General features: G+C 52.7%; 10 protein-coding genes across 10 annotated transcripts; 5 read left to right on the top strand and 5 right to left on the bottom strand.

Annotated features, from left to right (window-relative positions):
- Positions 1-2435: 2435 nt before the first annotated feature.
- CABS01_11324 (uncharacterized protein) lies at positions 2436-4899 on the top strand (the record flags this gene model as incomplete). Its single annotated transcript, XM_060544679.1, has 2 exons — positions 2436-4328; positions 4438-4899. 2 exons carry the CDS (start codon positions 2436-2438, stop codon positions 4897-4899), a joined length of 2355 nt encoding a protein of 784 aa, XP_060397927.1.
- Positions 4900-7102: 2203 nt separating this feature from the next.
- CABS01_11323 (uncharacterized protein) lies at positions 7103-7495 on the bottom strand (the record flags this gene model as incomplete). The annotated part of the gene is made up of 3 exons (XM_060544678.1): positions 7103-7219; positions 7274-7409; positions 7461-7495. The coding sequence occupies 3 exons, from the start codon at positions 7493-7495 to the stop codon at positions 7103-7105; spliced, it is 288 nt and encodes a 95-aa protein (XP_060397926.1).
- A 1370-nt stretch (positions 7496-8865) lies between these two features.
- CABS01_11322 (uncharacterized protein) lies at positions 8866-9647 on the top strand (the record flags this gene model as incomplete). Its single annotated transcript, XM_060544677.1, has 5 exons — positions 8866-8965; positions 9050-9115; positions 9166-9222; positions 9274-9435; positions 9496-9647. The coding sequence occupies 5 exons, from the start codon at positions 8866-8868 to the stop codon at positions 9645-9647; spliced, it is 537 nt and encodes a 178-aa protein (XP_060397925.1).
- Positions 9648-10101: 454 nt separating this feature from the next.
- Positions 10102-13393, bottom strand: CABS01_11321 (uncharacterized protein; the record flags this gene model as incomplete). Its single annotated transcript, XM_060544676.1, has 7 exons — positions 10102-10526; positions 10580-10657; positions 10721-10842; positions 10900-11116; positions 11178-11373; positions 11431-12926; positions 13087-13393. The coding sequence occupies 7 exons, from the start codon at positions 13391-13393 to the stop codon at positions 10102-10104; spliced, it is 2841 nt and encodes a 946-aa protein (XP_060397924.1).
- A 449-nt stretch (positions 13394-13842) lies between these two features.
- Positions 13843-15695, bottom strand: CABS01_11320 (uncharacterized protein; the record flags this gene model as incomplete). Its single annotated transcript, XM_060544675.1, has 4 exons — positions 13843-14753; positions 14819-15203; positions 15262-15338; positions 15410-15695. The coding sequence occupies 4 exons, from the start codon at positions 15693-15695 to the stop codon at positions 13843-13845; spliced, it is 1659 nt and encodes a 552-aa protein (XP_060397923.1).
- Positions 15696-16658: 963 nt separating this feature from the next.
- CABS01_11319 (uncharacterized protein) lies at positions 16659-19111 on the bottom strand (the record flags this gene model as incomplete). The annotated part of the gene is made up of 5 exons (XM_060544674.1): positions 16659-17454; positions 17503-17767; positions 17819-17909; positions 17957-18766; positions 18848-19111. The coding sequence occupies 5 exons, from the start codon at positions 19109-19111 to the stop codon at positions 16659-16661; spliced, it is 2226 nt and encodes a 741-aa protein (XP_060397922.1).
- Positions 19112-20066: 955 nt separating this feature from the next.
- CABS01_11318 (signal recognition particle receptor beta subunit) lies at positions 20067-20966 on the top strand (the record flags this gene model as incomplete). Its single annotated transcript, XM_060544673.1, has 1 exon — positions 20067-20966. The coding sequence occupies one exon, from the start codon at positions 20067-20069 to the stop codon at positions 20964-20966; it is 900 nt and encodes a 299-aa protein (XP_060397921.1).
- A 384-nt stretch (positions 20967-21350) lies between these two features.
- Positions 21351-22972, bottom strand: CABS01_11317 (cystathionine beta-synthase; the record flags this gene model as incomplete). Its single annotated transcript, XM_060544672.1, has 2 exons — positions 21351-22659; positions 22713-22972. 2 exons carry the CDS (start codon positions 22970-22972, stop codon positions 21351-21353), a joined length of 1569 nt encoding a protein of 522 aa, XP_060397920.1.
- Positions 22973-24292: 1320 nt separating this feature from the next.
- Positions 24293-25528, top strand: CABS01_11316 (uncharacterized protein; the record flags this gene model as incomplete). The annotated part of the gene is made up of 1 exon (XM_060544671.1): positions 24293-25528. The coding sequence occupies one exon, from the start codon at positions 24293-24295 to the stop codon at positions 25526-25528; it is 1236 nt and encodes a 411-aa protein (XP_060397919.1).
- Positions 25529-26430: 902 nt separating this feature from the next.
- On the top strand, positions 26431-27197 carry CABS01_11315 (uncharacterized protein; the record flags this gene model as incomplete). The annotated part of the gene is made up of 3 exons (XM_060544670.1): positions 26431-26481; positions 26547-26972; positions 27042-27197. The coding sequence occupies 3 exons, from the start codon at positions 26431-26433 to the stop codon at positions 27195-27197; spliced, it is 633 nt and encodes a 210-aa protein (XP_060397918.1).
- Between the last annotated feature and the right edge of the window lie 505 nt (positions 27198-27702).

Raw genomic sequence — 27702 nt, 5'->3', positions numbered from 1 at the left:
TTGTCGAGCCCAAAGCCCATAGCCCAAGGCCCAGCCGGCTTGCCGTCTCCGTGCCACCATCCCACGCAGCGTCGCCTCGTCTTGTTTAGTTTTTTGCTGGATGGTCGCTCTTTCCTAATTTTTTTTTCCTGCTCTTCCTTTCTCGGTCTGGTCTGGCGGGCCCCACACCCCGTCGCCGCCGCGCTGCTTAGCGTCGAATCTTGCTCCAGCCACACCCCAACCTTTTTTCTCTCCTTCCCTCCTTCCCCCGGTGCCATGGACGAAGTAAGTACGTACTCCTTGGTGTACCCATTTTTTGTTGCTCGCAGCAGCTGTGAGGTGCAGCAGCAGCAGCAGCAGCTGTGCGCCATGTTCCTCGCCTTCGTCTTCTCTTGAGTATTCGTCTCTCTCCCACACTCAACATCCTTCTCCACCACCACCACCACACTCTGGTGCTCCCCCGGCCTCCCCTGCTTGACTGCTTGACCGAACACGTCCACGCCCATACCAAGGATCACCCCCCCGATGGCCACCCTGGTCTTTTTGGTCTTTTTCGCCGTCTCTCGCACTTGCAGGGATGCTCCTGACCATCAGGTACGTGCTACTGCGACTCCCGCCGCCTGGGAACAGAGGGCGTGTACGTACACTACGCACCACCACCAGAGGCACGGAGTACGGATATCTACGCAGTATGTGCAGTGAGATGGGAAAGTGGCTGCTTTTGCTGGCTGGCGTCTGCCACACATTGCACGCATTTCCCACCTTCTCCTCAACTGCACTCGCTCTCTCTCTGTCGCCGCTCTGTTCTGCAGCCCATCGCTGACCCTGGTCCTAGTCTTAGTCCTTCGCTCGTCTCTTTTTGCTGGGGGCGTGGCACGGCACCGTGGGTGTGTGTGCTGGGACAAAAACCAAACCAGCCAGACCAGACCAGACCAGACCAACCCGAACTGAGAGGTGCCTGGTACCGGTAGCTTTTCTTCCCTCGTTCCCTGTCTCTTCTTGCTGGGAGCGGCGGTGGTGTTGCACACAACCACCACTGGCACTCACCACACACCACACACACCTGGCTACCGCCGCCTCCCCCCCCCCCCAGTCTCCCACGCTCTGCTGAGGTACTTTGTACTGGGCGCGGACTGCGGTGCTCGGAACTCGCTCGCCATTCAAAACCACTCCGTTCCCTCCGGAGCCGCCCACCAGCTTGTTCTCTCTCCAATCTTTGTGTGCTCCAAACACCAAAGTCCAACATCCTCAACATCCACGGCACAAAAAAGTCGTCTCAAGAGATAGTCAACTTTCCGTTGCTCTTCTTGCATCTTTCCTGGCACACGACACTTGCATCCCGAAGCAAGAGCAGGAACAGAATTCCAACACAGACAGACCCAACCCCATCCTGTCCAAGAACGAGACATCACAACCGAAAAAAAAGAGAGTCAACGGCATAACTCTGTCACGACCCAAGGCACGGAAGGAAAGGATTGACCCCCATAGTTTTGCACCTATTCGGCTGGTCTCCTTAACCCTCTACCTCTTTTCGATCAGTCAAGCTCGACCCAGAACCTGACCGACCATACGATCCCCACGAACGTCGCAAGCCACCGTGCAGGGACGTCTCATCGCCTCGCCTGAGCCTCCCATCGGCCCCTTCTTCCTTTCGAGACACTCGAGTCCCCGTCCTTCCCCAGCTCGTCATTGCATTCCACTTGCTTCGACGACATCTCCACGGGACCCTCCTCCCCAGCTACCGACATTCCTCCTCACCAAACATACGACGGAAGTTTCTTGCCCTGTTGCTGGAACATTGCCAGAGCAGAAAACCCGACAGTCGCCCGCCTTCCTTGACTCGACCTTTCTCTCCCTCCATGTAAGTGGTCAACTGCGACTCCTACACAAAAACGTAATACAGCTGTAAAAACAACAAAAAAATACATCACCACCTTCGTCATCATTGCTTACCACTTTTCCTTTTTTTTTTCTCTCATTGTCATATCACTTTCTCAGCCTTGCCTCTTTCCTTAGTCCTGTTCTTGATCCCTAATCGCGGGGATTGCGTTTCCCACAGCCACCAACGCTACAGCCATCAGCTTCTTTTTCTTTCCTAGATTTTTCCCACTCTCTCTCTACCTCGTTTTCTTCCCTTATTTTTTACCAGTTCAGTCATCGGAATAGATGCACCACAACCAATTTCCTTACCCGACTAAATAATCCTAAAGTCTCCCATGGCCGCGACAGAGCTGACGGGAACCTTCCAATAACACAGAAATCCTAATTTCCTACCGGCGTCTCTTCGCTCATCCTCGGCCGCTCCGCCTCTCACCTTAATTCTTCGCTGAATTGATACCTATTTGCTTTTCCGCCACTATCCTCGAGCCGCCACACTGACGCCGTGCCGGGCGCACGAAACCAACTTTCTCACCATACACCTTCATCCACCACATTCTCCGTACACAACCGCGGGAATGCCTTACACACCACCCTCCCACCACCGATCGCCAGCAAGCTCAGCACCGTCGTCGCCCGACGTGAGCAGACGTTCCTCCTTCCAGTCCAGCCCCAGACCGTCACTACCAAGGTCAGCATCATACCTCACCAAGCACAGGAGAACGCCGGCAGCGGCAGCAGGTGCTCCCACAACAAATGGCAACTCAGACCAACCTACACCACCAGGAACGTCGGACGATTTGAAGGGCATGGCCACCAACAGCAGCAGTGTGAGGCAATCACCGCCGCCATTGACAGACGAGCGAGGCATGCCCAAGGGCGCCATCATCTCACCACCCGATTCGGGAAGCGAAGAGGAGGACGTCGCAGAGCGCGGAAGGCAGATTGATAATCTTAAGGAGCTTCAGGACATCATCAGCCAAATACCCGTTAAGAGGGAAGCCTCCCCGACCAGCTCCAAGCTCGACCAACCCGCACTATCTCTCATCACCAAGGAAGACCTCCCCAAGGAGGGTTTGCCCACCAGCTTTAGTACCAGCGCCCTGGACGCCCTCGCTCAGACGGTCGCCCGCCGCGTCAACCATGTGAGATCCAGTACCGAGCCCAGAATAGTAATGGAGTCGGCTTCCATCACTGGCTCAGAATCCGATTCGGACGGTAACAACTTCGAGAACAAGCCGCCAATGGTACGCAAGAAGTCTGGAGAGCTCGTCAGACCCGCACTCCGCCCCGCCTCTGCTCGCAGGCGGCCATCCAGCATGCCTGGCACCCCGACCTTTTCCAAGGCCGTTCACTTCGACTCACACCTCGAACATGTCCGCCATTTCCTTCAGGTTGACCGGCCGCTCGCTGTCAGTGCCGGATCCTCGCCGGTCGATGCCTACGACAGTGATACCGAGTACCCCTTCCCTGGAGAAGAACGCCAGAACGCTCGCACTCCACCGTTCGAGTGGGAGATCGTCACGGCAAACCACCCCGCCGATACCCCCATCCGCAAGTCCCTGCCTGTCCGCCTCGAGAGAGTCTGGTTGTCACCCGACCAAAAGAACTTGTTGGGCTCTGTTGCAGTTGCCAACCTAGCATTCCAGAAATACGTTACGTGCAGATTCACTCTGGACTACTGGAAGACAACCTCGGAGGTCGGTGCCGAATACTCACATGAGGTTCGCGCTCAGGACGACCACGTCGCTCAGGACCGATTCACGTTCAGCATCAAGCTCTCCGACCTGGCTAACCTCGAGACGAAGACGCTATTCTTCTGCATCAAGTACAACGTCAATGGCCAGGAGTACTGGGACAACAACAACGGCACCAACTTCCAGGTCGACTTCCGCAAGAAGCATTTGCCCCAGAACGGCAAGCGAGGCCTGCAGGGCGCTGCTGGCCGCCCGGCGCTCCCCCGTAGCAACCGCCGCTCGAGCCCTTCGTCGGCGCCTCGGCCTAAATCCATGCCTGTCGGCTTCGACGATTTTGGCAACCAGTCCAAGCTGAACTTTGACCAGCCCATCCACGAGTACTTGGGCGAGTCAGGTCCGACTGCTGGACTTCGCCTCAAGATCAACAAGTCTACCGGCAACCTGGCTAGCGATAATCTCTCCAGTCGACTGACTGCCCCGAGTGGACAAGCCTTCTCCAACCGCTACGACTTTGGTGCCTCTCTCACTGCTGCCGTCCAGGCTGCAAAGGACACTATTGGCAAGGACCGCAACCAGGATGGTCTCTATATGAAGAGCCATCGCAAGATTCACGTTCCTGCGCAACAGCCCCAGCAGGCGAAGCCGGCCCCTGCCGTGACCGCTCCCCCTGTCTCAAAGCCGGTTGTGAAGCAGCCTCCCGTCCCTGGCACCGACTCTCCCAACCCTTCTCTTGCCTCGTCATCATACGAGGAATTGGTCAACAAATACTGCTTTGTACGTACTTCCGGTCAACAATCATCCATGTCCGACCCTTTCATCATCGACCCTCACCGATCGCCCACTCTCAGCCCAAAAAGCATGTACTGACCTTGGCTATCAACAGTTCGGCTCCAAGCAGTCCAGTCCTCAGATTAAGGATGGCACGTTGAGAAACGGCAAGTTCGACGGAGCTGACGATGTTTTCGCGACCCGTGGATCCAACAGCACCAGCTCGAGCTCCAACGGCAGCCCCAGCATGGCCCACCAAGCGCAACACGCCGGACCCGCACAACACCACGCCTTCCACCTCCGCGACTCCAACCCTTACTTTCAGCACCTAGGGTCTTACGGTGCATCACCAGCCTCATCTCCACTCAGTCAACCTTTGCAAAGCGAACGACCCGCAAACCAACGTCCGAGTCAGGCTACCACCCCAGCAATAATGAGGTCCGCTTCCCCCTCGACCTCGGTGGGTGGCTTCCCTTTCGCCGGTACGTCGCCAAATGAATTTCCGTACGCCCAGCAACTGCAGGAGCGCTTTCCATTCAATACCGAGACTCATGCGGCAACAGCAATTAGGGGTTAACGGCGCCGCTCGCTCCACCATGTAATCGCGATCGTCTCTGCGGTCTCGTCATTTGACTTTTCTCGATTGTGTTTTTGGACGAAAAATTATTTCATCTTATCTTTCGGACACTGGCGTTTAATGGCATTCGACGCCAAAAGGCCAGGGACGGCCATGGTATCGCGGGGAGGCGTTCAAAGAGTCATTCACAATCCATGGCCCTCCATTCGATTTCGCGACTTCCCGAGCATACGAAGGGCATTCGGGGGCCATTGGGAAAACAAACAAAACAGCCTTGCTTTCTTGGTCTTTCATTCGTTGCCCATTCTTGATGAGCTCAACGCAGCGTCGAGGGTTCGAGTCTCCTTTTCGGATGGGTACTCAGGATCGATCTGCATACAAGGAGTTCCTTTAATGCATAATTCGCTCGCACCTTCACTCTTGACCTTCAACAGCGGCTGTCATTGCGCTTCGAATTATCTTGTCATTTGTATTTTGCTCCTTGTCGAGCTTTCTTTCCGCGCACGGTAGAGGATCCAGGACCACCAGCACACGACATTAGGGGTCTTAGAGGGATACTGGCCATCGAATACTTGCTTTATTGGATTGGGATGATACCAGATGACATGAGATTGTCTCTGTCCGCCTCAGGCGGATGATATCAAGGGTGTGCACCGGATCCCCGACCTGTTCAACTACCCCAGTACGCTGCGTGGTATTGACGGGCCTGTCGAGGAGATTCGGTAGCGGTTGGGTTTGGAACGGACAAAAGTTGAGGAACCGAGTCTTGAGATTGATTGAAGCATCGGCTCGTTCGTGACACAATAGGTACCGGTTCATACAATGGGCGTTGGGAACATGGACGCAGTCACTTAGCAGAAGCGTTCGGCCATTTGGCTTGATTAGTTAGGGTAGCATGGGAAGACAAAATAACCTGCCATTGCTCACACATTATTATTCTCTGTCATGTCGTTACTGTACTAACTCAGTCTTGCGTTCCAATTCATATTAGTGATGCTCTCAACACCCCGCCACATACCCCGGACGCACCTTCACCGCCGGAGCGACACCCTACCCCTTATCAACGTCTTACCTGCCATTGACAATCATCATTTTCAAGTTCTCAACCTCACAACCCATACCATGCGACTGCGACCGCGACCGCGAACGCATGATGATAGTGGCCTTTTAATACTGACCACGATCAAGTGATTCATTCTCCAAGGTCTTGTCGGTGCTTCATTTCGTTTCGCGGTTTCAGGCAGCGTCGTCGTTTTCGCTTTCGGATTTGGGGGCAGATTTGTACGAGATGAGTGGGGCCGTTCGTGTTGCATGATCTGGGGCGCCCATCGTGAGGGAGGATTCGGTCCCGATTTGTGTGAACCCCGCTCCCGGGGTTGCCAAGGGACGAGATGTTTTGTTGTACATGGCTTATGGGAGAGTGGCGGATGCGAGCAGGATGGGTTGGCGATGATGAGTACTTGATGGGATATTGGTAGTCTGAAGCATAAGTTCGCTTTCACGATCGCTCAGAAACAGTCTCATTCAAAGACGACGGCGGACTGTTGGACTCAGGGCCGCCTGGGTCGAAACACATGGTAGAATGCAGTAGCTTTGGAATAAAACATGCTTGAAGATCTAAAAGCACGCTTACTATGTCGGACTGGAAGGACAGTTTTGCGAACTGCGGATCGCAATATCCAAGAAGGAGAAACATGCTTATGGCTGGCAGTCAGAGTACGTAGACAGAAAGATGTGGTGCCTTGCTAATGGAGAGGACATACAGGAATGAAGACACAGTGCCACTAGAGACATCTGTATTAGCAGTCTCAACGACCTCATCGTCAGCATACGGGTGGCTATTAACTCGAGGGGGAATCATGGTAGTATCTCTTGTCAATGGTACACCCGTGGCTTGCTTAGCCGCATAGAATTGCAAAATAGTAACGGGATTGACACTCTTAAGCCATCTGACACGCCCGGACTTAACTTGCTAAAGGGTTCTCGATAGGTTTTGAAATTCGAATGTTTGAATCTTTGCGGCTCTTCTGTGTTCGTCTTTGGTGGCCTCCGGGTTGCGTAGTCTATGGATCCGAGTTCATAGCATCAAAGTTGTTGCAACCAGTGTTATCATAATACAATATGCAACACTTCTCTATGGTGCGCCATGAATCCTCCTTCTAAAGTATTTTCACATCATCGCCACAAGTCCCTTTCCTCCCTCTCACTGCTCAGTCATCCCAGGAGGGCACCCGCCAGTATAGTGTTCACATTCCGCAACCCAGTCGCTGCCGTAGCTCGAGGCGCAGTTCGCTTGGGTGATGGGCGTGCCCATAATACACTATAGATGTCAGCATTGCAAAGGTACTCATAAACACTTGTTGGAACGTCTTACCGCCTGGACGTTGGTCGTCTTGTTCACGCAGTATTTATGGCCAGAGCCGGGCTGGCAGAAGTGATAGGCAGCGTGCAGATCGGGGACGCTCTTCTTGTAACAGCTGCACATCCAGGCTGAAACACTCAGAGGAGCGCTGAGATGCGAAGTCAGATATCACTCAAGCAACAAGGCGAGGACATCTTACAGGTATAAAAATGCAAGAATCGCAGCGGCCTTCATTGTGAAATGAGATGGACGAGTAGGACTGTACAATGGGGTTGAACGATGAGGATGACGGGGTTCTATACAGATGGTCTAGAAAACTTGGCGTCTTCCATTTTATAACCTGTTTGCTATGTATTCTGACAACCCACTTAGTCGTGATAGGTAGCCTCGACTGACTTGTCGAGACTGGAAATGTGCGTTGCCGAGACAAAAAGTCTGTCCCTCCCTGTCTGGCTCCTTGCCTTTGGGCTATTATCGCACTAGTCAAATTGAACTAGGTTATCGTACTTGCCTTTTCGACTTTAGGCGTCCGTCATCCAGCTTTTCGTGCTGAGGCTCAGAAGCATCCCACATAGTGCCGGTAGTATCCCACCGGATGCTATCAAATGCCAAAAGCTTGGTTTCTCAGAGCGGAATCAGTCAACCCAATGATCATGCGGTTCTGTCCTAATTTGGCAATGCTTAGAGTTCTTCAATCCACGCTGTAGAGTTTTGAAAAAAGATGTCAATACGGAGAGTGCCTGCTGACGTCTCGGCGGACCCGACGAGGCGGCACCTCGATATATTAAACAACAATTGAGTTTTTGCAGTTAACAGCCGTGGGAAACGACACACTCTTATCTCGTGTATAGACTCGGAGAGTTTACCTAAAGCAGTAAATAGTACCATAGTAGAACCCCAAAGTGGCAAGATCTCCGGCATCTTCGTTATCGTACTTACTTACGTAGGGCCACTTGTTAGAGGCGCCTTGGTGCTATGATCGTAACTCGGCTTAATGGGAAATCTTCTGGGAAACCCACAAGCCGGCGGAAAAGGCTTGTTCAAAAGCTTGTTTTATCAGCTAGGTCCCTAGACAAACACTTTGTGACCTCAACTTGCTAAGAGTTGCCGGTGAGTATGAAGGGTCCTCGGCGGATCCCCTACCCTAGACCACCCGTGTGTTGGAGATGGCCAACTTTCACAGATTGACAATTCTTCCAATATGGCCAAACGACAGCAAAGTGGGAGGCCGAAGCCTGGGCGCACTGCCGGTCAAGCTTCACGCTACTCAATATTTGCCTGCGGTGATAATATAGCGGCGAGTGTTCAGACGCGGAAGATATCTGGAGATACAAGGGACGGAGACAATTCAGATGGTCAGTGCCTAAGCACTTTTGTAAAAGCCTCACTTTCTGATTCCACTTTGCGCTCTTGGCCATTCGCGGCAGTGTCTCCCGGCCTTGGGGATGGGCTCGATACTGACTATAGGACAACTATTTAAAGTCCGCTGCTGATCTCCCAGAAGTTCTCGCCAATTCCAGACTCATACCTCGTCAGATATTCATTCTCTAACTTTTACTCTCGCTCAATCCCTTCCCAGATTATTCACTCTTTCAAATCTTACAATGCGTCTCACGGGTGCTCTCACTCTGCTGTTGGCCGTTGCCACAGCCTCTCCTGTTGCAGTCGCCGACGTTGGGTCCAAGGACGTAAAGGAGATCAACGGTCAGTATATCTGATATGACATGTTACCGCAATCTTCGCGGTAAAACATCAAAGAGAGTCCCTGCTAACGTAATGTAATAATAGGTCTCCCTGTTGTTAGCGTCGAGGCTCTACAGTCCATCGAGGCTCGCGATGCCCTCATCACCAAAGGTAAAGTAGGAATCATCATGATTAAGATTGCGGTAAGCTGACTACGCCAGACGTTATTGCTGCAGGCAAGGCCGATGCCCCCGTGGAGAACTCTCTCCAAGCCAGAGGTACGCGTCCTATCCTCATTACCTAGGAAGCCATATTAACACGCCTCTCAGTCTGGCCTGCCTCTCACCAGAGTGACCACTTCAGGGCCGGAAACGGTTGGGCCAACAGAGTCAAGACTCGCATCATCGTCAGCGGAGTCCACCTCGTAGTCACTGCTTGGTTCAACGACATCCACACCATGTTTGTGCAATTTGAGCCGGATTTCCCCAGTGGTACGTTCACAAACTTAATGAAGTCTGACTCTCAGGAACCGGAACTGACAAGTAGCAAAGCCCCCAACTTCTTGATGGCTGGTCTTGAGGATCTTGCTACCGGCTTCCTCCGACAACCTTGGAGAATCGCGTGGGATAGCATTTACAGCCTCACTACTAGGGGCGGTGAGACCTTGCAGTTCGACAACCAGTTTGTCATGTGGTGGAAGTGAGCCCATCTTCAGGATATCAACACTTGACCGGGCCGAAGCATCAATTCGTTTCATTCGTCCCTCTCGTAGGAGGCATTGGTTGTGGTGTTGTATGCACCATCGAGTCGGCGATGAGGATGAAGATAATGGTAGTCATTTGGCCTGGTCAGTGAAATTGGGCGTGCTCGAACATGTTGCTTCTGGTTTTTTCTTTCTTATCTTTTTCTTCCTGATTAGCCACCCTTAGGAGGTGTTTGGCACTGGTCGCTCCAGGGGTCGGATTAACCTCAGTCCCTGCTTCGCGACACACTGAACTTCCGGATGCCCATTGCCAGCTAGGGTCTTTTCTAGGTATTCAATCACATCATTCTAGCAGCCATGAAGTAAGAAGCACTGATGCTAAAATATTGCGAATAATCACGAACTAAATCAGTGAGAACAGGTTTAGGTTTGAGAAGTACGAAAGATTTGACCGTTAACGCAGCGATTCCCCCCTTGCCCACTGCTCATCAGTATGCCCACGCACCGCCTTGAGGTACTTATTGAAAGTAGCAGAAGTCTTGATAACTTGGCTGAGATGCTCCCAGTCCAATCGCTCCTTGCGATCCTTTGCTAGCTGTCGCGCAGTGAGCAGCGCATTCCGGATTTGTCTGCCGTTCATCTCTTCTGATGCCAACTGGTCGAGTCTTCTTTCTAGTTCTGGCATGTTGGCATCTTCCTCGACTGATTCCTCAATCATGTCGAAAAAGTTCTGCCAAATTGCTTTACGTGACATCTTGGTTAGATTGTCGTAGTGAATCGCCACCTGGATACGAGATTTGAATGCCTCGTCGAAGGATCCAACGCGATTGGACGTCAAGATGAGAATGCCTTCGTAGTATTCGAGGAGCCGTAGAAAGACTGAATTGAGTAAGCTATGCATTCCAGTAGCGAAGCCAAGAGGTTATGCGTACCGGACACCAGGCTGTTTCGCTGCAAGTCTGCCATAGTTCTCTCTTCTAAGAAAACGTCCGCTTCATCCAGCAGAAGAACTATCCGAATGTTAGTTTCCATTGAAATACTTGTTTTCCTGCTTCGAATTAAGAGAAACAAACCGCAATCCCAAGTTTTGCCCAAGTACATAACTGTCTCGAGATATTTCTCCACATCACGCGCTTCAGTACCTATGTCTCCGCAGGTCACTCGGTACAACGGCTTTTCTGCGATTTCTGCAACACTGCACAGAGTCTCAGCTCATTTTCTGGTATTCGGATAATACGTAATCATAGCTTACCTTTCTGCGGTCAATGTTTTTCCAGTCCCTGGACTTCCATGAAGGAGTATAATCAGGCCATTGCCCTTTCCAGTGATGATATCGTCCATCTTCTTTGCCGAGGTCTGAACATTGACGAGTGCATGGATCATCTCCTTGATCTTCTTATCCAAAACGAGGCGCTGGAAGGCTTTGTGGTTCCAATCTACTGGATGAGTATTTTCGACGTTCAAACTAACTGCAACGAGAAAGCGTCAGTATCATTTCAAAGTGACCAATACTTCAATCTGTGGTCTCACCCCATTTCTTTTGTTGGAGATTGAACCCATGCACAATGGCGGGCATCAGCATTTCGGCTTTGTGCGGTAAGTCTTCTCGACGGTTGACTTTCATAGGCCACGGATCATATTGGCTTGGCATCTCAGATAACGAGGATGTCAAGTCGGTATGCATCATGTGATACGTTGCCGTATCCACCATGAACCTTGCAGAGGCCTGGCGTTAGGTTAGCCTCTTTTCCAAGTGGTCAATCTTAATAGAGTGTCTGCCAACATAATGATGTTTTGACCCGCTGTCCCACCCTGTGTAGCAAGTGTATGCTTGATCTCTCATGCTCCAGAACTTGTTTCCCCTTTGGGTCAACATTTGGACGTCTTCTTCTCTGGCAAACTCGACTGGGTGAACGGAGAGGTCACGAATGTCCGCCCTTTCCTCAGCTACAGACCTGATCAGCCCGGTTTCATGCGTTCGCTTCAAGTCATTGCCGTCGTAGTGCCATTTCCATCCTTTCAGCATGATACCATCCTCGGTCGCCTGGCTGTAATCTTTGAGTACAAATGCGAGTGAGCGATTCCCTCTATCTTTCTTAAGAAGTATTTGATTCGGCTTGAACAACTTGTGGATATGGTGAGCGTTGACATGTCCCTGGGCAAACATCTGTTCAGCCTCAGTGTATTCGGCCTCGTAACTTTCTTCGAGAAAGTTCATTAGAGGCAAAAGCACTTCTTGGTATGGTCCGGTCTCTGCTAATGTTGCTAGACTTTTTCGATGGTGGAACAAGAATAGGTATGGGGCCTCCATTTCTATAGCAGCCTCATAATGTTCAGACTTAGGGTAGATTTGAAACTCCGCAACCTTCTGCAAGGCTTTCTGGAGTATAGGTGACACTACTCTGAGCCTCTCTAGTCTGGAAGAAGGATTGACACTGTTATTTGGCATCTCTCGTCTCTGGTTATCATTTCTTTGGTTTGGAGAGCAACAGTGCTCCCTGATGACAACGAAGCAGAGCGACGGTCGGTTGCCTGCCCACGCTTCGAGGTTGTTGATCTCCCTCTTAGCCTCAAGCCGATCTGCATCGCCAGCAGACTTGGTCTTTCGAGCCACTGGTTCATCTTCAGACAGCTTTCCGGAGTGGTGATGATCCCCGACTGCGCAGATGAGTCGATGAACAGTCTGAAAATAGGGGGGCTGACTGACGGCTACTTCTACACTTCCCGAGTCACTGTCAGAGTCACTGTCGGAGCTGTCGGCAGCGCGGAACCGTGCTTGGCTCTGCAAAATCTCGATTGTGTCAAGAAGGTAGGACACGAAGGTGGATACCTCTCTACCCTGATCCAAAATGTCGACGCCGAGGTACCTTTCTGTAATCAAGGCAAGAGACTCGGCAAGGCTCACATCGTGGCCGGAGTCTTGTTGTTCTTCGATTGTCTGAAGATCCACTGTTTTTCTCTCCTCATTGCCATGGAGATTACTGTGAAAGTTCACCTGCTCGATGTTTCGCGCATCAATATCTTCCCGACGTGCTTCTGTAGATGGCTGTCTTTGAGCCTGCAGTTTCCTCCGCCATTTGGAGTTCTTCGAGGCCTTGAATGATGAAAAAGGAGACGTCCCGGGAAATTGAGGTAGACGACGGCGTTTGTTACGCTGAGAAGCACCGGGATAGGGCATTGGGAATGGTGGCGGCGGCGGTGGCGGCGGCATCCGAGAACGTGCGAAAATACTGGGCTGCACAGACTGGCCCAAGGTGAAAGAACGAGACAGAGTTAGGTCTGGCAAAGACGAGCGTGAAATGGCGCGAGAAGCGTCTGAAAGTGGGCGTTGGATATACTGTGATGGGAGAACTTGTGCGTCTTTAGAATTGCTAAGTTGAAGGTCTAGAGCTGTCATAAGCACCCCGAAGATTGCAAAGAAAGAGTTAATTCAGCTTACTATCGTGGTTCAAATGAAACTTGAGGTGTGATAACTTTTCGCGTTCTTGCTCGGCTTGGCTCTGAGTATCGTCCCGTGAAATAGTTGAGCTAAGGAACAGAGGTGCCACATCCTGCTCATTATTCTTTGATCCACTCTTTCGATCAAAACCGTCTTCTGATACACTGCTATAACTGTTTGAGACTAGGTTGGAAAACGTGATACCGTCCAGGCGTCGCTCGGAAGGGGTTGCGTTCGATTGGTGTTGGCTGGGTCCCCGACTTGTTGGAACCCTTGATAGATTGATAACACCCGCGGGAAGTGACATAGCTCATGTGCGGCGTGTTGAACATGAGATAAACAGAACAAATAAGGAAAGAAAGCAGTGGAAGCACTTCATCCGTACAGGGTGCCCGTGGCCAGTTGATGTTTCTTCGAAAAGGATCGGGACAATGGGTAGAAGACTCACATCTGCGAGATCAATCAGGCTGGAAGGCAAGCTTCCCCTCATTTTGTCACACGTGATTTCGTCAGATGACTGCCTCAACTTGTGTGAGACCTGCGGACTGAGATAAGGGGTTACAGCATGTCATCTTGCTCTTACGCCGATCCAATGAGATGTCGCTGCAGCACAGTGCTGGGTGCCCTTAGAGTAAGCGATGCCTCTTCGGCCGCGAAAGGTCTCACAAAGTCTCCTCGACCTGGCTGAATGTTTTTACTTCCACTTTGGATATCGATGATCAATTGAGCTGATTTTCTGTTCAAAGTCATGGAAGATCACAGTCTGTATTTGGCGTCATCTAAGGTAATCGAAGATCTCAACTTGTCGCTAAAGTTCCGATGTTTTCTCCTGAACGCAGCTCTGAACCTGGCTTGTTTCATCAACCGCTCAATCTTGCGCCCTCTGTCAGTGAACACATGCCTATCTTCAGAAAGTGCTTCGGCATCTATGGGCGTATCTGCACCAAACCTCCATGATACGATGATGATTTTGATAATTCCTTCTTTTGATTGTGACTTGCGCCCGATCCATTCCATGAAGTCACCGATCTTGAAATATTGTTCCTCAGCTTCCGATTTCTCGAAAGCAGCCTCAATAGCGTTCATGTCCAAAATAACGAATAGCCGCTTAAAAGTTGAGAGGCACCGATCAAGTATATCAAGCCACTGGCCAATGGTGACAGCGGACTTGAAGTGTTTAGGTGTGAGAGGATTGATGCCTTCGCTTACCACAGTATCATTCAGTGCCAGAGCCTGTGAGATGAGGGATCGGATAATGCCTGAGACCGACGGTAGTAGGCTATCATTGTCATGCTCAATGACGATTGAAGACAAAGCCCAGATGACGGGGTATCCTTGCTCAAGCACTATATCGAGGAAATCAGCCGCGAAATCGAGCGAACTTGTCTTCACCCCTTGCCCTTCCGCGAGTAAGAGAGAGGACGAGGGATCAGAGGTCCAGGCTTTAAGTTTGTGTAGCTCTGATAGGGGTAGTTGTGTGGGCGCTTTCTGTCTACGTCGATTGCGCATCGATCGGCACCATGCCAGGCTGTCATCTGCCACTGCCGTATCCTCCAGTAGTGAGACTGTCCTGATGTCCTCAAGTTGGCTGGCTCTGAACATTTGTTTATGTTCTTCTTTCAACGCCAGTAGTGACTGGGTCTGGAGAGACTGCTGCTGCTGCATGACTTTGAACTAGGTAGTTAGAATCAACTCTAGAGAACCAACTGACCATGTCATGCCCTGAACTTACAAGAAACCATCTCTGTCAACTGCAATATGGTCTTATTCTGCCTGTGAATATTGACATGTAGGTCTCGGATCTCAGCCTTGACCGCAGCGCTAGCCAGCTCATCCACATGTTTGGACCGCTCTGCGATTTCCTCGACGATAGGTTTGAACCCCAGACTGAATGGCTTGATAATGGCCGTGAAGGAGTGAGACAATTTGCCTTTCTTGTACCACTTGATCGCCATCAATGCGAATTCTATGATCTTTGCGTATAGCTGTGATACGGCGTCCTGCATGCGCGGCGTGGGATAAAGCACAGAGTGTAGCTCGGTTCTAGGCAGCACGAGTGCGATTCGAGACACCGCCTTCGATATCTCTGCAAGGAGCTCTTCATGATTGAGGACAGCCTATGTAAGTTTGATTAACATGACGCTAAGATGACTGAAGCGATGCGATGATGCTCACAACGAACAGGAACTTCAACGCGCCCCAGCCCAAAGACACGTATTCAGGGTGATGTTGTGAGAAGGTGTCAAATATCGCTTAACAGTAAATCGAGAATTAGTGCATGCTCTTGCTTTACGAAATTGACGACTCGTTTCCCACAGCTTACCTCCATAGAACATGATTCTGGATGAGCAGGTTGTCAGAGCAGACTGAATTTTGGATCCTTTGGACTTCGCCCGGTACTCCTGCCGGGCAGACTCGACCGCAGACTGCACATCACTCATGGAGTGCTGACTTCGGAGCCGTAACTGTTGATACTCTTCATCTGTAAGCTCTTTTCGCAAGACTGAGATAGCGTTATCGTATGCATTCTTCGCGGGATCGAACCATCTAGTAGTATCATGGTTAGCCGAAAGATCCGTAGACTGTCTACTATCTGCATAAAGGGTCATATCTGACCTCTGCTGTGGGTCGCTGATGTACCATCGTGATATCAAACTCCCGTCGTGATTATCAGCAACTACACCGGGGAGCTGAGAGACTGCTGGGTAGTTCAAGTTCTCATATGGCGTTAGGTTTGAGGTGATAGTTGAGGCCTGAAGTATGGCTTCTGGGCCCCGTTGTTGTGACGGTGCTTGCATGAAGCTCATCACATAATTCGCGAGTGAATGCACGCCGGATGATGTCAAGGGCAAGGCTAGCTTCGAAAAAAGACGATGACAGTGGTGTTGCCTAATGCAAGAACACCCCTCATATACCTTACACAATTCTGGACGGCAAGACATTGACCCGAGCAACGTGAGGTGCAGATGCCCTTGAACACTTTCTCCTATCAAAAAGCAGGGTGATTGTGCTGACTACAGTCTGATTGGCGGAGACTGGCCGGTATGCCTAACATGAACATGCCTTACAAGCACCCAAAACATCTCTGTTTCTATTGGCACAGAGCCATTCAAGCCATGGCTATGTTGGATCTCTTCGCTCCGGGATGGCGGTCCAATGCAACCGGGTCTGTACCAAAAGGGGAACATTCAAGACAAGGAGTCGGTAATGAAATACAATTGCACAGCAAAAGCAGCTTAGAGCCAAGTCGAGATTGTACACACGGAGAAAAGACTCCCATTCCTCAACACCAACCTAGGTCATACTTCTACATATACGAACAATTAATACATCCCGAGCCATGCAATTGCAGCCGCCCGTTGACGCCGCGTCTTCTCTTCATTGTGGGGGTAAAATAACATCATCTTAAGCCTCGTCGTAATCTTTCTTCCATAGAAGTCGTCGCTTGGAGAAAAAGCAAAGCGCGCAAAAGGAGGGGGGTGGGAAGGGCAGCGCTTTCAGCTTTACTCCCCACCAACAGTCGTGGAACTGATCAAGTACCTCTCCCTCCAATCATGACAAAATCAAGTCTATTATACCTCCTCTGCAGCAACGGACTCGTAGCCGCCTGCTCTCCTCCGGCCCCTGCTCATGTTCATCAAGGTCGGGCTCTCGTACATGGCGGTGTAGTTGACCGGCTCGCCACCCAGCATAGCAGAACCGTTCTCGCGCTGGCCAAACGTAGGCGCGGGATCGCACCAGAAGTCGCGGCAGTTGGCCATGCAGCCGTTGGAGTAGGGGTTCTTCTTCCTGCGCTTGTTCTGGGTTGCGGCGCCGCGACCGCGGATGGTCTCGATGAAGGGGTCGACACCGAGGAGACGAGACCATTGCTGAAGACGGCCGCCCTTGTGCTTGTGACCGTGAGCGTGCGCGCCAGTGGATTCCGGAGGGGTCAACGATGGGTGGTTCGGGTCGAGAGGGGTGCCTGTTGAGGTGAAAGCGGACGTGAGAGAACCATCTTGGATGCCGAACATGTTTTCGTAGGTGGTCATTGCGCGAGAGACTTGGACGAATTGGACAAAAAGCAGCATGCCAACCCAAGTGAGCTGCAGAGTTGTCCACACAGTAAGGATAGCCGTGTAGCCATCGGCGTTGACAACCTTGCAGAGGCTGGGGCTAAGGAAGTTGCAGGTTTCTGAGACCTTGTCCGAAATGTCTGTGAAGTCTGTGCCATTGGTGTTAGCGTGGAAGTAGAGCTCAGAGAATCGATGCTTACAGTAGTATACGAGGAAGTCGTAGGAAACGATGCCCAACGTCAAGCTGATCAGGTACATAAAGAAGTGGCGGTGGTTGTTAATTCCAACGCAGTTGTAAACCCAAGGACAGTGACTAGTCTGGTCAGTGAGGTTTGACATTAGAGGTAAAAGGTCTACTCACTGGTCGTGTTTCGCGACACACTTCTGGCACCGCTTGCAGTGCTTACTGCGGAGAGGCGTCCGGATCATGCACGTAACACAAAAGTTGGTCTCATCAAACTTCCACTCCTTGAGCAGCTCATCAATGACGGCCTTTTGCTCGGCAATGCCGTTCATCTTGGGGACAAATCCGGGGTCGTATCTCATCGCAGCGCTGTAGAAATAGGCACAGAGACCGAGGAAAACGCCAAAGATCAAGTTGAGCCACCAGTGAGAGGAAGTGCCAGCTGTGTGATATTAGCAAACGATTCAGCGTCGTATAGTGTAGCAAAGCTTACCAGCAGACCCGGTAGTCGCGGGAAGAATAGTAGTCAACCACCTCAGACCGACCAAGAACAAAGATGCAGAAAAGATACCAGCCAACCAGGGCTACCCTTGTCAGTCCGAATCATCACAATGCCACTTGAGGGACTTACAGTCTTGTGGAAGTGTCTCATGTCGGGAGGCGCAAACTCGATGACCTGTTGAGCAAACCACTGAAGCGCATAACCAACGACTAGAGAGAAGAAGACACCAGCAAAAACGTTCAAGCTTCCCAGTATCGTGATCATGGACCAGACCAGAAGGAAGGGCCACAAGAACAAGAACTTGGTCACGAAACCCCTCTTATCCTGGCGTAAGAAGCGCGAACCAGGGAAGCTAGGCTCGATCGGCTGTCCATCTTCATCGTACCCGCACTCCTTAAGGGCCCGATGCCATGCGCCAGTCGTGTTAAGCTCCTTAGCCGTGACAGCGGGCGTCTTGCCAGTCTGCGTCTTTGCGAATCGATCCGCTCCGTACTCGAGGAGCCTCTGTATACAGGCCGGGGAGCCCTTTACTAACGCCCAGTGAAGCGCGGTGAAGCCCTGCTCGTCCGTGGTGTGGATGCTAGCGCCCCAGCGGAGGAAGAGGTCTACGCATTGAGGGAAGCCCTTGTAGGCGGACCACATGAGCGCCGTGTGACCGTAACTATCGAGCACGTCTACGGGGATGCCTTGGTGGAGCAGGAGGACGAGGAGGAGGGTGTTGCCATTGAAGGTCGAGATGTGGAGGGTGTTGTAGCCCTGGGCGTCGGTGATGAGGGGATCGGCTCCGTGTTGGAGGAGGAGGTTGACAGTGTAGTAGTGACATCTCTGTGCGGCCCATTGGAGAGGTGTTGCGATAGACTCGCCTCCCTTCTTGTTGATCTCTGCGCCATTGTCGATGAGGAACTTGCACATGGCATACTGGTTGTTTATAGCTGCCCACTGGGATGTATTAGCACAATGAGATCAGACCTGGCCGTGACAAAGCTTGAGAGGCCTTGAAAGAGGTAGCATGCAACCTACATGCAAGGGTGTGATGCCTTCATCATCGGTGAAGGTCGCATCGTACTCGCCCGACTCGAAGAGCTTCTCCATGGCCGGAACGTCTCCTACACGCGCAACCTGCATGATGTCGTTCTCTGCGCTAGGCGCATCGCCGCCGATGCTTCCCATCTCCAGCTCATTATTCAGTGTGGGCGCGGCGGCGCTCGTCTTGTTTGCAGGTTGATTCGGGGCCACGGACGCGGCAGCGCCGGCGGCGGCGGCCGGCGTGGTAGATTTGTCCATCGAAGTCGGCGGGTCGGCGGTCGCGAGGGCCAAGCCTTTCTTCCGATGTCTCGATTTGAGAAGGAGTACGATCGATTATCGATTCGGAGGAGCTGTGGAGGGTGGGAAAGGAAAGAGTATTATTTTGTTCGGGGAGTTTAAACTTCGGCTCGAACCTAGCGTCGCATTGCTTGAGGTAAGGGGATGGATGGATGGATGCGGTCCAGGCGAAAGAATTGAGACGGGGGGCTCGCACGCGCGCAACGGTGGACAGGGGTGTCACCAACAAACGAGAGATTGATGATAAAAACACCAGAGTGGAAACAAAAAGTGAAAAAAGGTGCCACAGTTGGAAGGAGGACGGAAAAGACGCCCGGAAGCCAAGAGTGACGAGATTGCGTGTCGTCAGCTTTGGCAGAGCTCGGCAGCGTTGGCAAAGCGTTGACGACTGGGGAATTCGAGGTGAGCACCGAGTTCAGTGAGTGGAAGGGGATCGCCGGGAGACCCTCCCCCCCTAAATCGGACTAGCGAGGCTGAGCTGACAAAGGCGGGTCGACCACTGCTGTAGTCGTCTGCCGTGATAGCCGTGATTGGCTGGAGAAGACTCAGCGCCCCAAAGCTTGGCATAAAGTGCCAGTAACACCCATGCTTAGCCTCACCTTAGAGGTTAGGGCGGATTCCTCGGCCTCCTCAGCCTCGTCCGAAAAAGCGGGTAAACTGTGGCTGAAGTTCCGAGGTGCACGTACCACCTGCCACTCCTGCCATTCTCCTGTCTCTTGCGCTCGTTGGGGAAGGAAAGAGCTCCACTGACGGCATTTGGCGATTTCTTCTGGAAATCTGTCAACGACCACCCGACACGACTCACACCATCCAACCCCTCCACCCCTAGTCAGCCGTTTCGCGCAGGGTATCCGGGGACACTCTCCCAACACACTCGATAATTCTCACCATCGCCAGCAACAGCGAAACCGCGACCATGGCCGACAAGATGGGCTCTTTCACAGAGTTCCTCGAATTCATCATGACCCCCTCGACGCCCGTCATCCTCATCGGCGCCGCCATCGTCCTCCTCTTCCCCATCCTCCTCCACTACATCCTCATCAAGTCAACACCCTACACAACCCTCCCCTCCGTCCTCCTCCTCGGCCCCGCCGGCGCAGGCAAGACCGCCCTCCTCACCCTCTTCGAACGAGGCGACGCCCCCGCGACAACCCACACGAGCCAGCGCCCCCAAACCGTCGAGCTCACGGCCTCGCGCGACAGCAAGACGGCCCAGAGCTTCCGCAATCACGACGACACCAGCGGCACCCACACCAAGTTCCTCCTCGTCGACACCCCCGGTCACGGCAAGCTCCGCAACTACGCCCTCGGCAAGCTCGCCAGCGGCGCCGGCGGCAGCAAGAGCAAGAACTCCAAGCTCAAGGCCATCGTCTTCATGGTCGACGCCGCCGCCATTGGCGAGAACGAGGCCCTCGCGCCCACGGCGAGCTACCTTTACGAAGTCCTCCTCGGTCTCCAGAAGCGCGCCGCCTCGAGCAAGTCGTCCAAGCCGCCCCCGCCCATCCCCGTCCTCGTTGCCGCCAACAAGACGGATCTGTTTACGGCGCTGCCTGGCGCGCTGGTCAAGTCGAACCTGGAGGCTGAGATTACGCGGATACGGTCGTCGCGCAGCAAGGGCCTGTTGGATTCTGGCGTCGGCATTGATGATGTCGGTTCGGAGGAGCACGATGATTGGTTGGGCGCGTATGGCACCGAGAAGTTCACCTTTGACCAGCTGCGCGAGTTTGACGTGGAGGTGGATGTTATCGCGGGCAATGTTACTGGCAGCGCAACAGGCCCCGATAAGTGGTGGTCTTGGATTGCCCAGCGGATATAATGAGTGATGCAGCAGTAAATGGCATATAATACTACAAAACACATAATTGTTACGTCGATGACAAAAGATATCTCTGTGAACTGAAGATTGCGCAAAAACTTTGTGGTTGTGATTCTATCCTTATAGGATCAGACTGGCTGCCCTGTTCTCTATGTAGATGTTGAGTCTACTCCCATCCCAAGATTTCCAAGCAAATGCTGCCAACCGGGGTCAGTTGATGCGACCCAAGATTCGCCCCTGCCACCTTTGCTATGCCCGCTTTCAAAACGCCGATACCCAGGTAAAAAAGCAACATCATCTGCATCCTCATGCGTAACCTTGATACTCTATATAGGCCAAGTCGTGATTTTTTTGATTATCGTAGGAGAAAAGGGGAGAAAGCGCCTAGGCCTTCTTGTTGACGACCCAGGTGAGCAGATCGACCTTTGTGACGACAGCCACGGGCTTGGACAGGTTCTTAGCGCCCTCGGCCTTCTCAGTAACAACAGCAGCGCTGTTCCACTCGAGGAACTTGCTGAGGGTGGAGAGAGGGGTGTCGAGGGTAATCTCGACAAAGTTGCGCTTCTTCTTGCTCTTCTCGCCCGTCTCACCAGCCTGCCTGGGATCCGTGACGACCTCATCGAAGCGGCCAAAGTCGAACATGACGTCGCTGACGGGGCTGGAGCCCGTGGCGCGGCCCGAAGAGATGTAGCTGAGCAGGTTACCGAGCGTGACGAGACCGACGAGCTTGTGGCCGCTGGCGGACAGCACGGGGAGCTGGTCGAAGCCCTTGTCGCGCATGATCTCGGACGCCTCGGAGCAGGGGCTGGTCGCGGGGACGGACATGACGGGCTTAAGGCGGAGAGCGCGGACGGTGGCGCCCTCGTAGGGGTCGACGGAGCCCTTTGCGCTGGTGGCGTTGCCGTTGGAGGTGGCCTGGGTCTCGAGGCCGTTGACCTCGGGGAGGAGGTCGTTCGCGGCGAGCCAGTCATCGTCAGCGAACTTGGAGAGGTAGGAGCGGATGCTGTCGGGGAGAACGACGACGACGGTCTGGCCCTTTCCGAGGCCGAGGTCCTTGACGGCGCGGACCATAGCGGCCATGGCGGAGCCAGAGCTGCCGCCGACGAGGAGACCCTCCTCAGCGATGAGGCGTCTTGCGAGCTGGAAGGACTCGCGGTCCTCGGTCTTGTACCACTTGTCGACGAGGTCGCGGGAGAGAACGTCAGGGATGAAGTCGTAGCCGATACCCTCGACCTTGTAGCCCTCGTTCTCGTGCTCCTTGTTCAGGGACTCGGGGAGGGCGAGGATACTACCGTGGGGATCGGCTGCGATAATCTTGACGTCCTTGTTGTGCTTCTTCAGACCGCGGGCAATGCCGGAAATTGTACCTCCCGTGCCGGCGCCGGCGACGAGGGCATCGATCTTGCCGCCCGTCTGGGCCCAGATCTCCTCGGCGGTGCCGAACTCGTGGGCGAGCGGGTTGTCGAGGTTGCCGTACTGGTCGAGGATGTGGGCGTTGGGGATCTCCTTCTCGAGGCGGCGGGCGACGCCAATGTGCGACTCGGGGCTGTCCCAGGCGGCTTGGGTCGGGGTACGGATGATGGTGGCGCCAAGGGCGCGGAGGACGGAGACCTTTTCGGCGGACATCTTCTCGGGGAGGGTGATGATTGTCTTGTAGCCCTTGATGGCGCCAACGAGGGCCAGACCGATACCACTGTTCAACGTTAGTCGTGAAATTTGGTGATTTTAAGCTTCGTTAGGACATACGTGTTTCCACTGGTAGGCTCGATGAGAGTGTCACCGGGCTTGATGCGGCCAGTTCGCTCGGCCTCCTCAATCATGCGCAGGGCGATTCTGTCCTTGACACTGCCGCCAGCATTGAAGAGCTCGACTTTGGCGTAGACCTCACACTCGATACCCAAGCTCTGAGGGATCTTGTTGAGGCGGACCAGAGGCGTGTTGCCGATGAGCTCGGTGGCCGACTTTGCGGTGACGGCCGCGCGAGTGGCGTTGATGGCGTCTCCCATGATTGCGATTGGGATGGGTATAATGTGGTTGGCTTATAGGAGGGAGACTGATAGAGGGGAAGAGGAGAAGGGAGGAAGGAGAAGAAGTAGGAAAGGAGAAAGTGTAAGAATGAAAGTCAGTCCACAGACTATAGATATGCAAGTGGTAGGAAAAGAGAAACGCAATCGTCGTGGTGGGATGGTGCGAGAATTGAGACGGAGCGAGGGAGAGCACAGGAATCGGGAGTGAAAAATGACCCCGCCAACGCCGAAGATATCCGCCCACCTACCAAAAATGGTCACTTTCCCACCCCTCTGCTACGTTAAGGTACCTTCCCGAGCTTACCTAAGGCAGCTGACCATACAGGTACCCAACACGCTGTTCAGTACCACTGTACCAGTGCAGGTACACCAAGGAGTGACCTGACAGCTTCGGGACAGTGCAACGCAGCGACACAGGGTCCGGGCCTTGCAGCGGCTTTGCGGCGAACGGCGGCGGTAAAGAGCCCCCACACGATACCTATGTCCGGCGGCACACTTGTCTCTGGCCCTTACGTAAGGCAGCCCCAAAAAGCTCGGCCGGTGAAGTTTCTGCTTTTTTTTTCTTTGGTGTCGTTCTAGAAATTTTCTGATGCTGCAGGTCGGGCCATTTCCAGTTGTCATTATGTCATCCCGAGCCGACTTTCAATCCCCGTCACTCGGCGTTCCCCGAGTCTTTTTGCTTCATCCGAGGCACGTGGGGTTTACCAGTGTACGCTGTTCAATTCCTGACTCGAGGGACTGCATAAGTGCACTTCTGGATCTTGAATCTTGGAATGCGGTCGCCGCATACTTATTGTCAGCGACAATTGCCAACGAAGCTTTAGATGGTTCCGTACATGTATCTATGTCTCGGCCGGGACACAGTTCGGCCGAACGAGATGAATAAGTCCTTCTGACTCACCCCACTCGCGTCTATCTCAACTCCACGTGACCATGAACACTGTCAGCATTGAGGGATAACTATCAGCATACGTGTAATCGAATGGCGATTTACCTTTCTTGAATCAAATGAATAGAGATGAAGCACGGCACAAGACGTGAGTGAACTCGTCCGCAATTCGGCCGAAGGACCAGCCACTGATCTCCTATTCGGCAAGCCACCGCCACAATCCATCATTACCTAAGCGTACTAAGCAGTGTTCATCCGCCCGTGATGGCCCGGGATAGAGCATATTGGCCCCGTGTAAGTCAATAAGACCAGTTGGCTTTAGAATGAGTGAGATATGATCAAAGTATATAAGGCCTCTATATTCGCATTGTCTGTGTGTGATCAATCCCAATCCTCGGTTGCTTCCAGTCATGACGGACCCCACTGCATCAAAGAAACTCATCGTCATCCTCGGTAGCTCCTATGGCGGTCTATCCACAGCCCACTATCTTCTCAAACATGCCATTCCAGCTTTACCAAGCGCAACAGACTTCAAGGTCGTTCTCGTCAGCCCCTCCGCAGAAGTCATGTGCCGGCCTGCATGCCCCCCCGCACTGATATCTGACGACATGTTTCCCCAAGACAAGCTCTTCGTCGACATACCCAGCGTCTTCAAGCAATACGATAGTGAAAGCTTCCTCTTCATTCAAGGAACCGCAACAAGTCTAAGGCATGGTGAGAGAACTGTATCCGTCACCCCGAAAGTCAAGAGCGATCCAATCACTCTTTCCTACCACGCCCTAGTGGTTGCTACTGGTGCATCAACTCCCTCGCCTCTCCTCGGTCTCGACAGCGACTCTGAAAGTTTACGAAAAAGCTGGGCCGATTTCCGCGAGACTTTGCCGAAGGCGAGAAGCATAGTGGTCGTAGGTGGAGGGCCAGCGGGTGTCGAGACCGCCGGCGAGCTGGGCGAGCATTTGAATGGTCGAAAGTCGCAACGTCCAAAGGTTCCCATTACCCTTGTCTCATCTGCCCCTGAAATTCTTCCCGCGCTTCGTCCTGCTATCGCCCGCAAGGCAGAAGGTTATCTCGCTCAGGTCGGAGTCACTGTCCTGAAAGGGGTTCGGGTAAAGGATGTGGTGCCGGCTGAAGCTGGAATCACAGGAGTGACGACAAATGCAATGGTCACTCTGGACAGTGGGAAGACAATTGAGGCCGAACTTTACATCCCCGCAACTGGTACACGACCGAACACGAGCTTCATCGACGACGATCTGCTCCTCTTTGATGGACGAGTCAATACGAATCCCCTAACTCTTCGCGTTGATACAGCTGGACCCCGCGTCTACGCCATCGGCGACGCGTCTTCGTTCGCCAGGCCAGCTATTCACAACATCCTGAGTGCGGTTCCGGTCATGTGCGCCAACATTAAGCGGGACCTACTGCTGGCTTCTGAAAGTCCGGAGAGCGCCAGTGACAAGGATAGACTATTCGAGGAGGACGTCCGTGAGACTCAGTTGGTTCCGGTGGGAAAGAGCAAGGGGGTCGGGGCCGCCATGGGATATCAGCTGCCCAGCTTCATGGTGTGGATGATCAAGGGTCGGGACTACTGGCTGTGGACGACGGGGAATCTTTGGAGTGGGAAGCAGTGGGCTAAGGAGTCTTAATTGCTTGATCGAATCCATGATGTTTCTTCTTTTCTTCCTTTCCATGAACGGGTGGGTTCCTGGTTATTTGTGTGTTAGCTCTGATGATTGTCGAATGATGAGCTGACAATCTCCAAGATTTCCCTAGTCTCTTCGTGTTGTCCATGTGTCACACTAGTCCAGATCTCACAATCATTGTAAGATGTTCAACAGCAAGTATGCCCTCGCCATAACCACAAGGTTTGAGTGAGATGCTAAGTAGACTAAAACCGAAACATCTTCCAAGACATCACGAGTGCCGAAGCGAGCATACATGGCTTGTATATAAAGTAGTGTGGTATCACTGCCAACGCTCTCATCAAAGTACTATCAAGTGGTCGAGGTGGTCTAGATTACCTGGGCAAACTTGGCCAGGTTTGCTAAAGGTACCAATCAAACATGTTTGTGAGTCGACGGTCCATTTCCAAACGGCAGTAGGTCTTGGGTGAGCACACACACGTTCCTGCCGCGGTGTGGAATACCTTTAGCATGATGTTGTGTTCACGAAATCGCTTCCTTGGCCATTGTTCCAAATTTCTCAATGGGAAGGTCTGATCGATCCTTGCAAACACTTCCTTCCTTTGCTGGGTATCAAAAGCTGAACACAGGACCGAATTTCACGTGATTGCCCTGCTGTGATAGGTAAAGACAGCGCCGGGAGCCTGAGGCGGAAAAGTAGAGGGCATCGTGAGGTCGTTGTGTGAATATGGAGGCGGGTGATCGAATACTCACTTGCCCAGTATAAAATACCACGCTTAATCCCGCACAAGTGAATCTTATCTCTTTTTCCTCCACCACAAACTTCCATTCAATATCATAACCAGATCCCAACTTCACCCCACCAAGCACCACCCGCACTATCAGTCCACACTCCAACCGTCAAGATGCAGATCAAGAACATCTCCCTCCTCTCTCTTGCCGCTATGGCTGTCAAGGTAACTTTTTGCAACGCATTTTCTCCATCAAAATTTCCAGATGCAACTGACACTCGAAATAACAGGGCACGACTATTGACAAGGACGTCAACGGCCCCATGGGCGTCGAGGGCTTCCACCTCATGGCCATCGAGTGGGAGGTCCAGGCCCACCCCGGCGGTGAGAACCTCACCCTCACCGGCACCGTCGAGGAGGTCCTTAAGGAGCTCCGCACCATCAACCCCAACTACGACCAGGACCTCGGCATCACCTCTCTCACTTCCACCAAGGCCATCGACGCCGCCATCAAGTCTGCCGTCACCCAGGCCGATGATACTTTCAAGGACGCCCCCGTCAACTGCGCCGGCTACGACGATGCCGACCGCAAGCGCCTTGCCCAGGGTGCTCGCTACCTTCTCGACGTCAAGGGCAAGCCCACCCGCGGCCCTGGCCCCGGCAGCTGTGGCCGTGTCAGCTGCAGCTATAATTCTGCCATCTACTGGTGCAACATGGTAAGTGGATGCTTCCTTTCAGAACTTTGTGACATCGAGAACGAGACTGACAATATGGGAACAATACAGGACAGCAAGGCAAAGACCCTCAACTCCTTCAAGGAGATCTCCGATGGCGCCTACCACGTCATTGAGAAGTGCTACCGTGGTGTTGGCACTCTCGTCAGCGGTCGTGCCTTCCACAAGGACAACTGGACCGTCGTCGCTCGCTGGGATCGTTGCTAAGTAGTCTCAATAGTCGCCCATTCTCACATCTTATTCGGGAGGTTTACTGAAATTCGGGGTTCAACGCCTAGTGGTGGATATATGCATCGGTGCAGTGCCGTCACCCTGAGAATGAAACTTGGGGGTCAATTTTGGAAGAACAAGGAGAAAAAGCCAGTCGTTTTAGTCCAAAAGTAGTGGAGCAATCCAAAAGGCTTTCGGCTTACTGACTCATTCCATGATTTCGTGTTCAAGGTACCTGATTCCGTCATACATGGACAGGAGAAACGTAGTATAGATCTATCTTATCTGCATTCTAAATGACCACAGTCGTAAGGGTCATCTATCCAGGCTGGTCCCTTGAATTGATGACAGCGTGCGTTTACAAGGCGTTCTGCCCACTGCGGTTTGGCCAAACCATAATGTAGCATTTCGACAATTCCCAAACCCACCATTTGCGAAATCTTGGCCTGGGACGTCAACATGAGTTTGAGGACTCTACCCCCAGAAAGATGCTTCAGTAAGC

The sequence above is a fragment of the Colletotrichum abscissum genome (genome assembly GCF_030869225.1).
Source record: "Colletotrichum abscissum strain IMI 504890 chromosome Unknown Scaffold_30.1, whole genome shotgun sequence".
In the NCBI taxonomy this organism is placed as follows: Eukaryota; Fungi; Ascomycota; class Sordariomycetes; order Glomerellales; family Glomerellaceae; genus Colletotrichum; species Colletotrichum abscissum.
The sequence above is the reverse complement of the archived record's forward strand: the minus strand, read 5'-3'. Positions and strand labels throughout refer to the sequence as shown.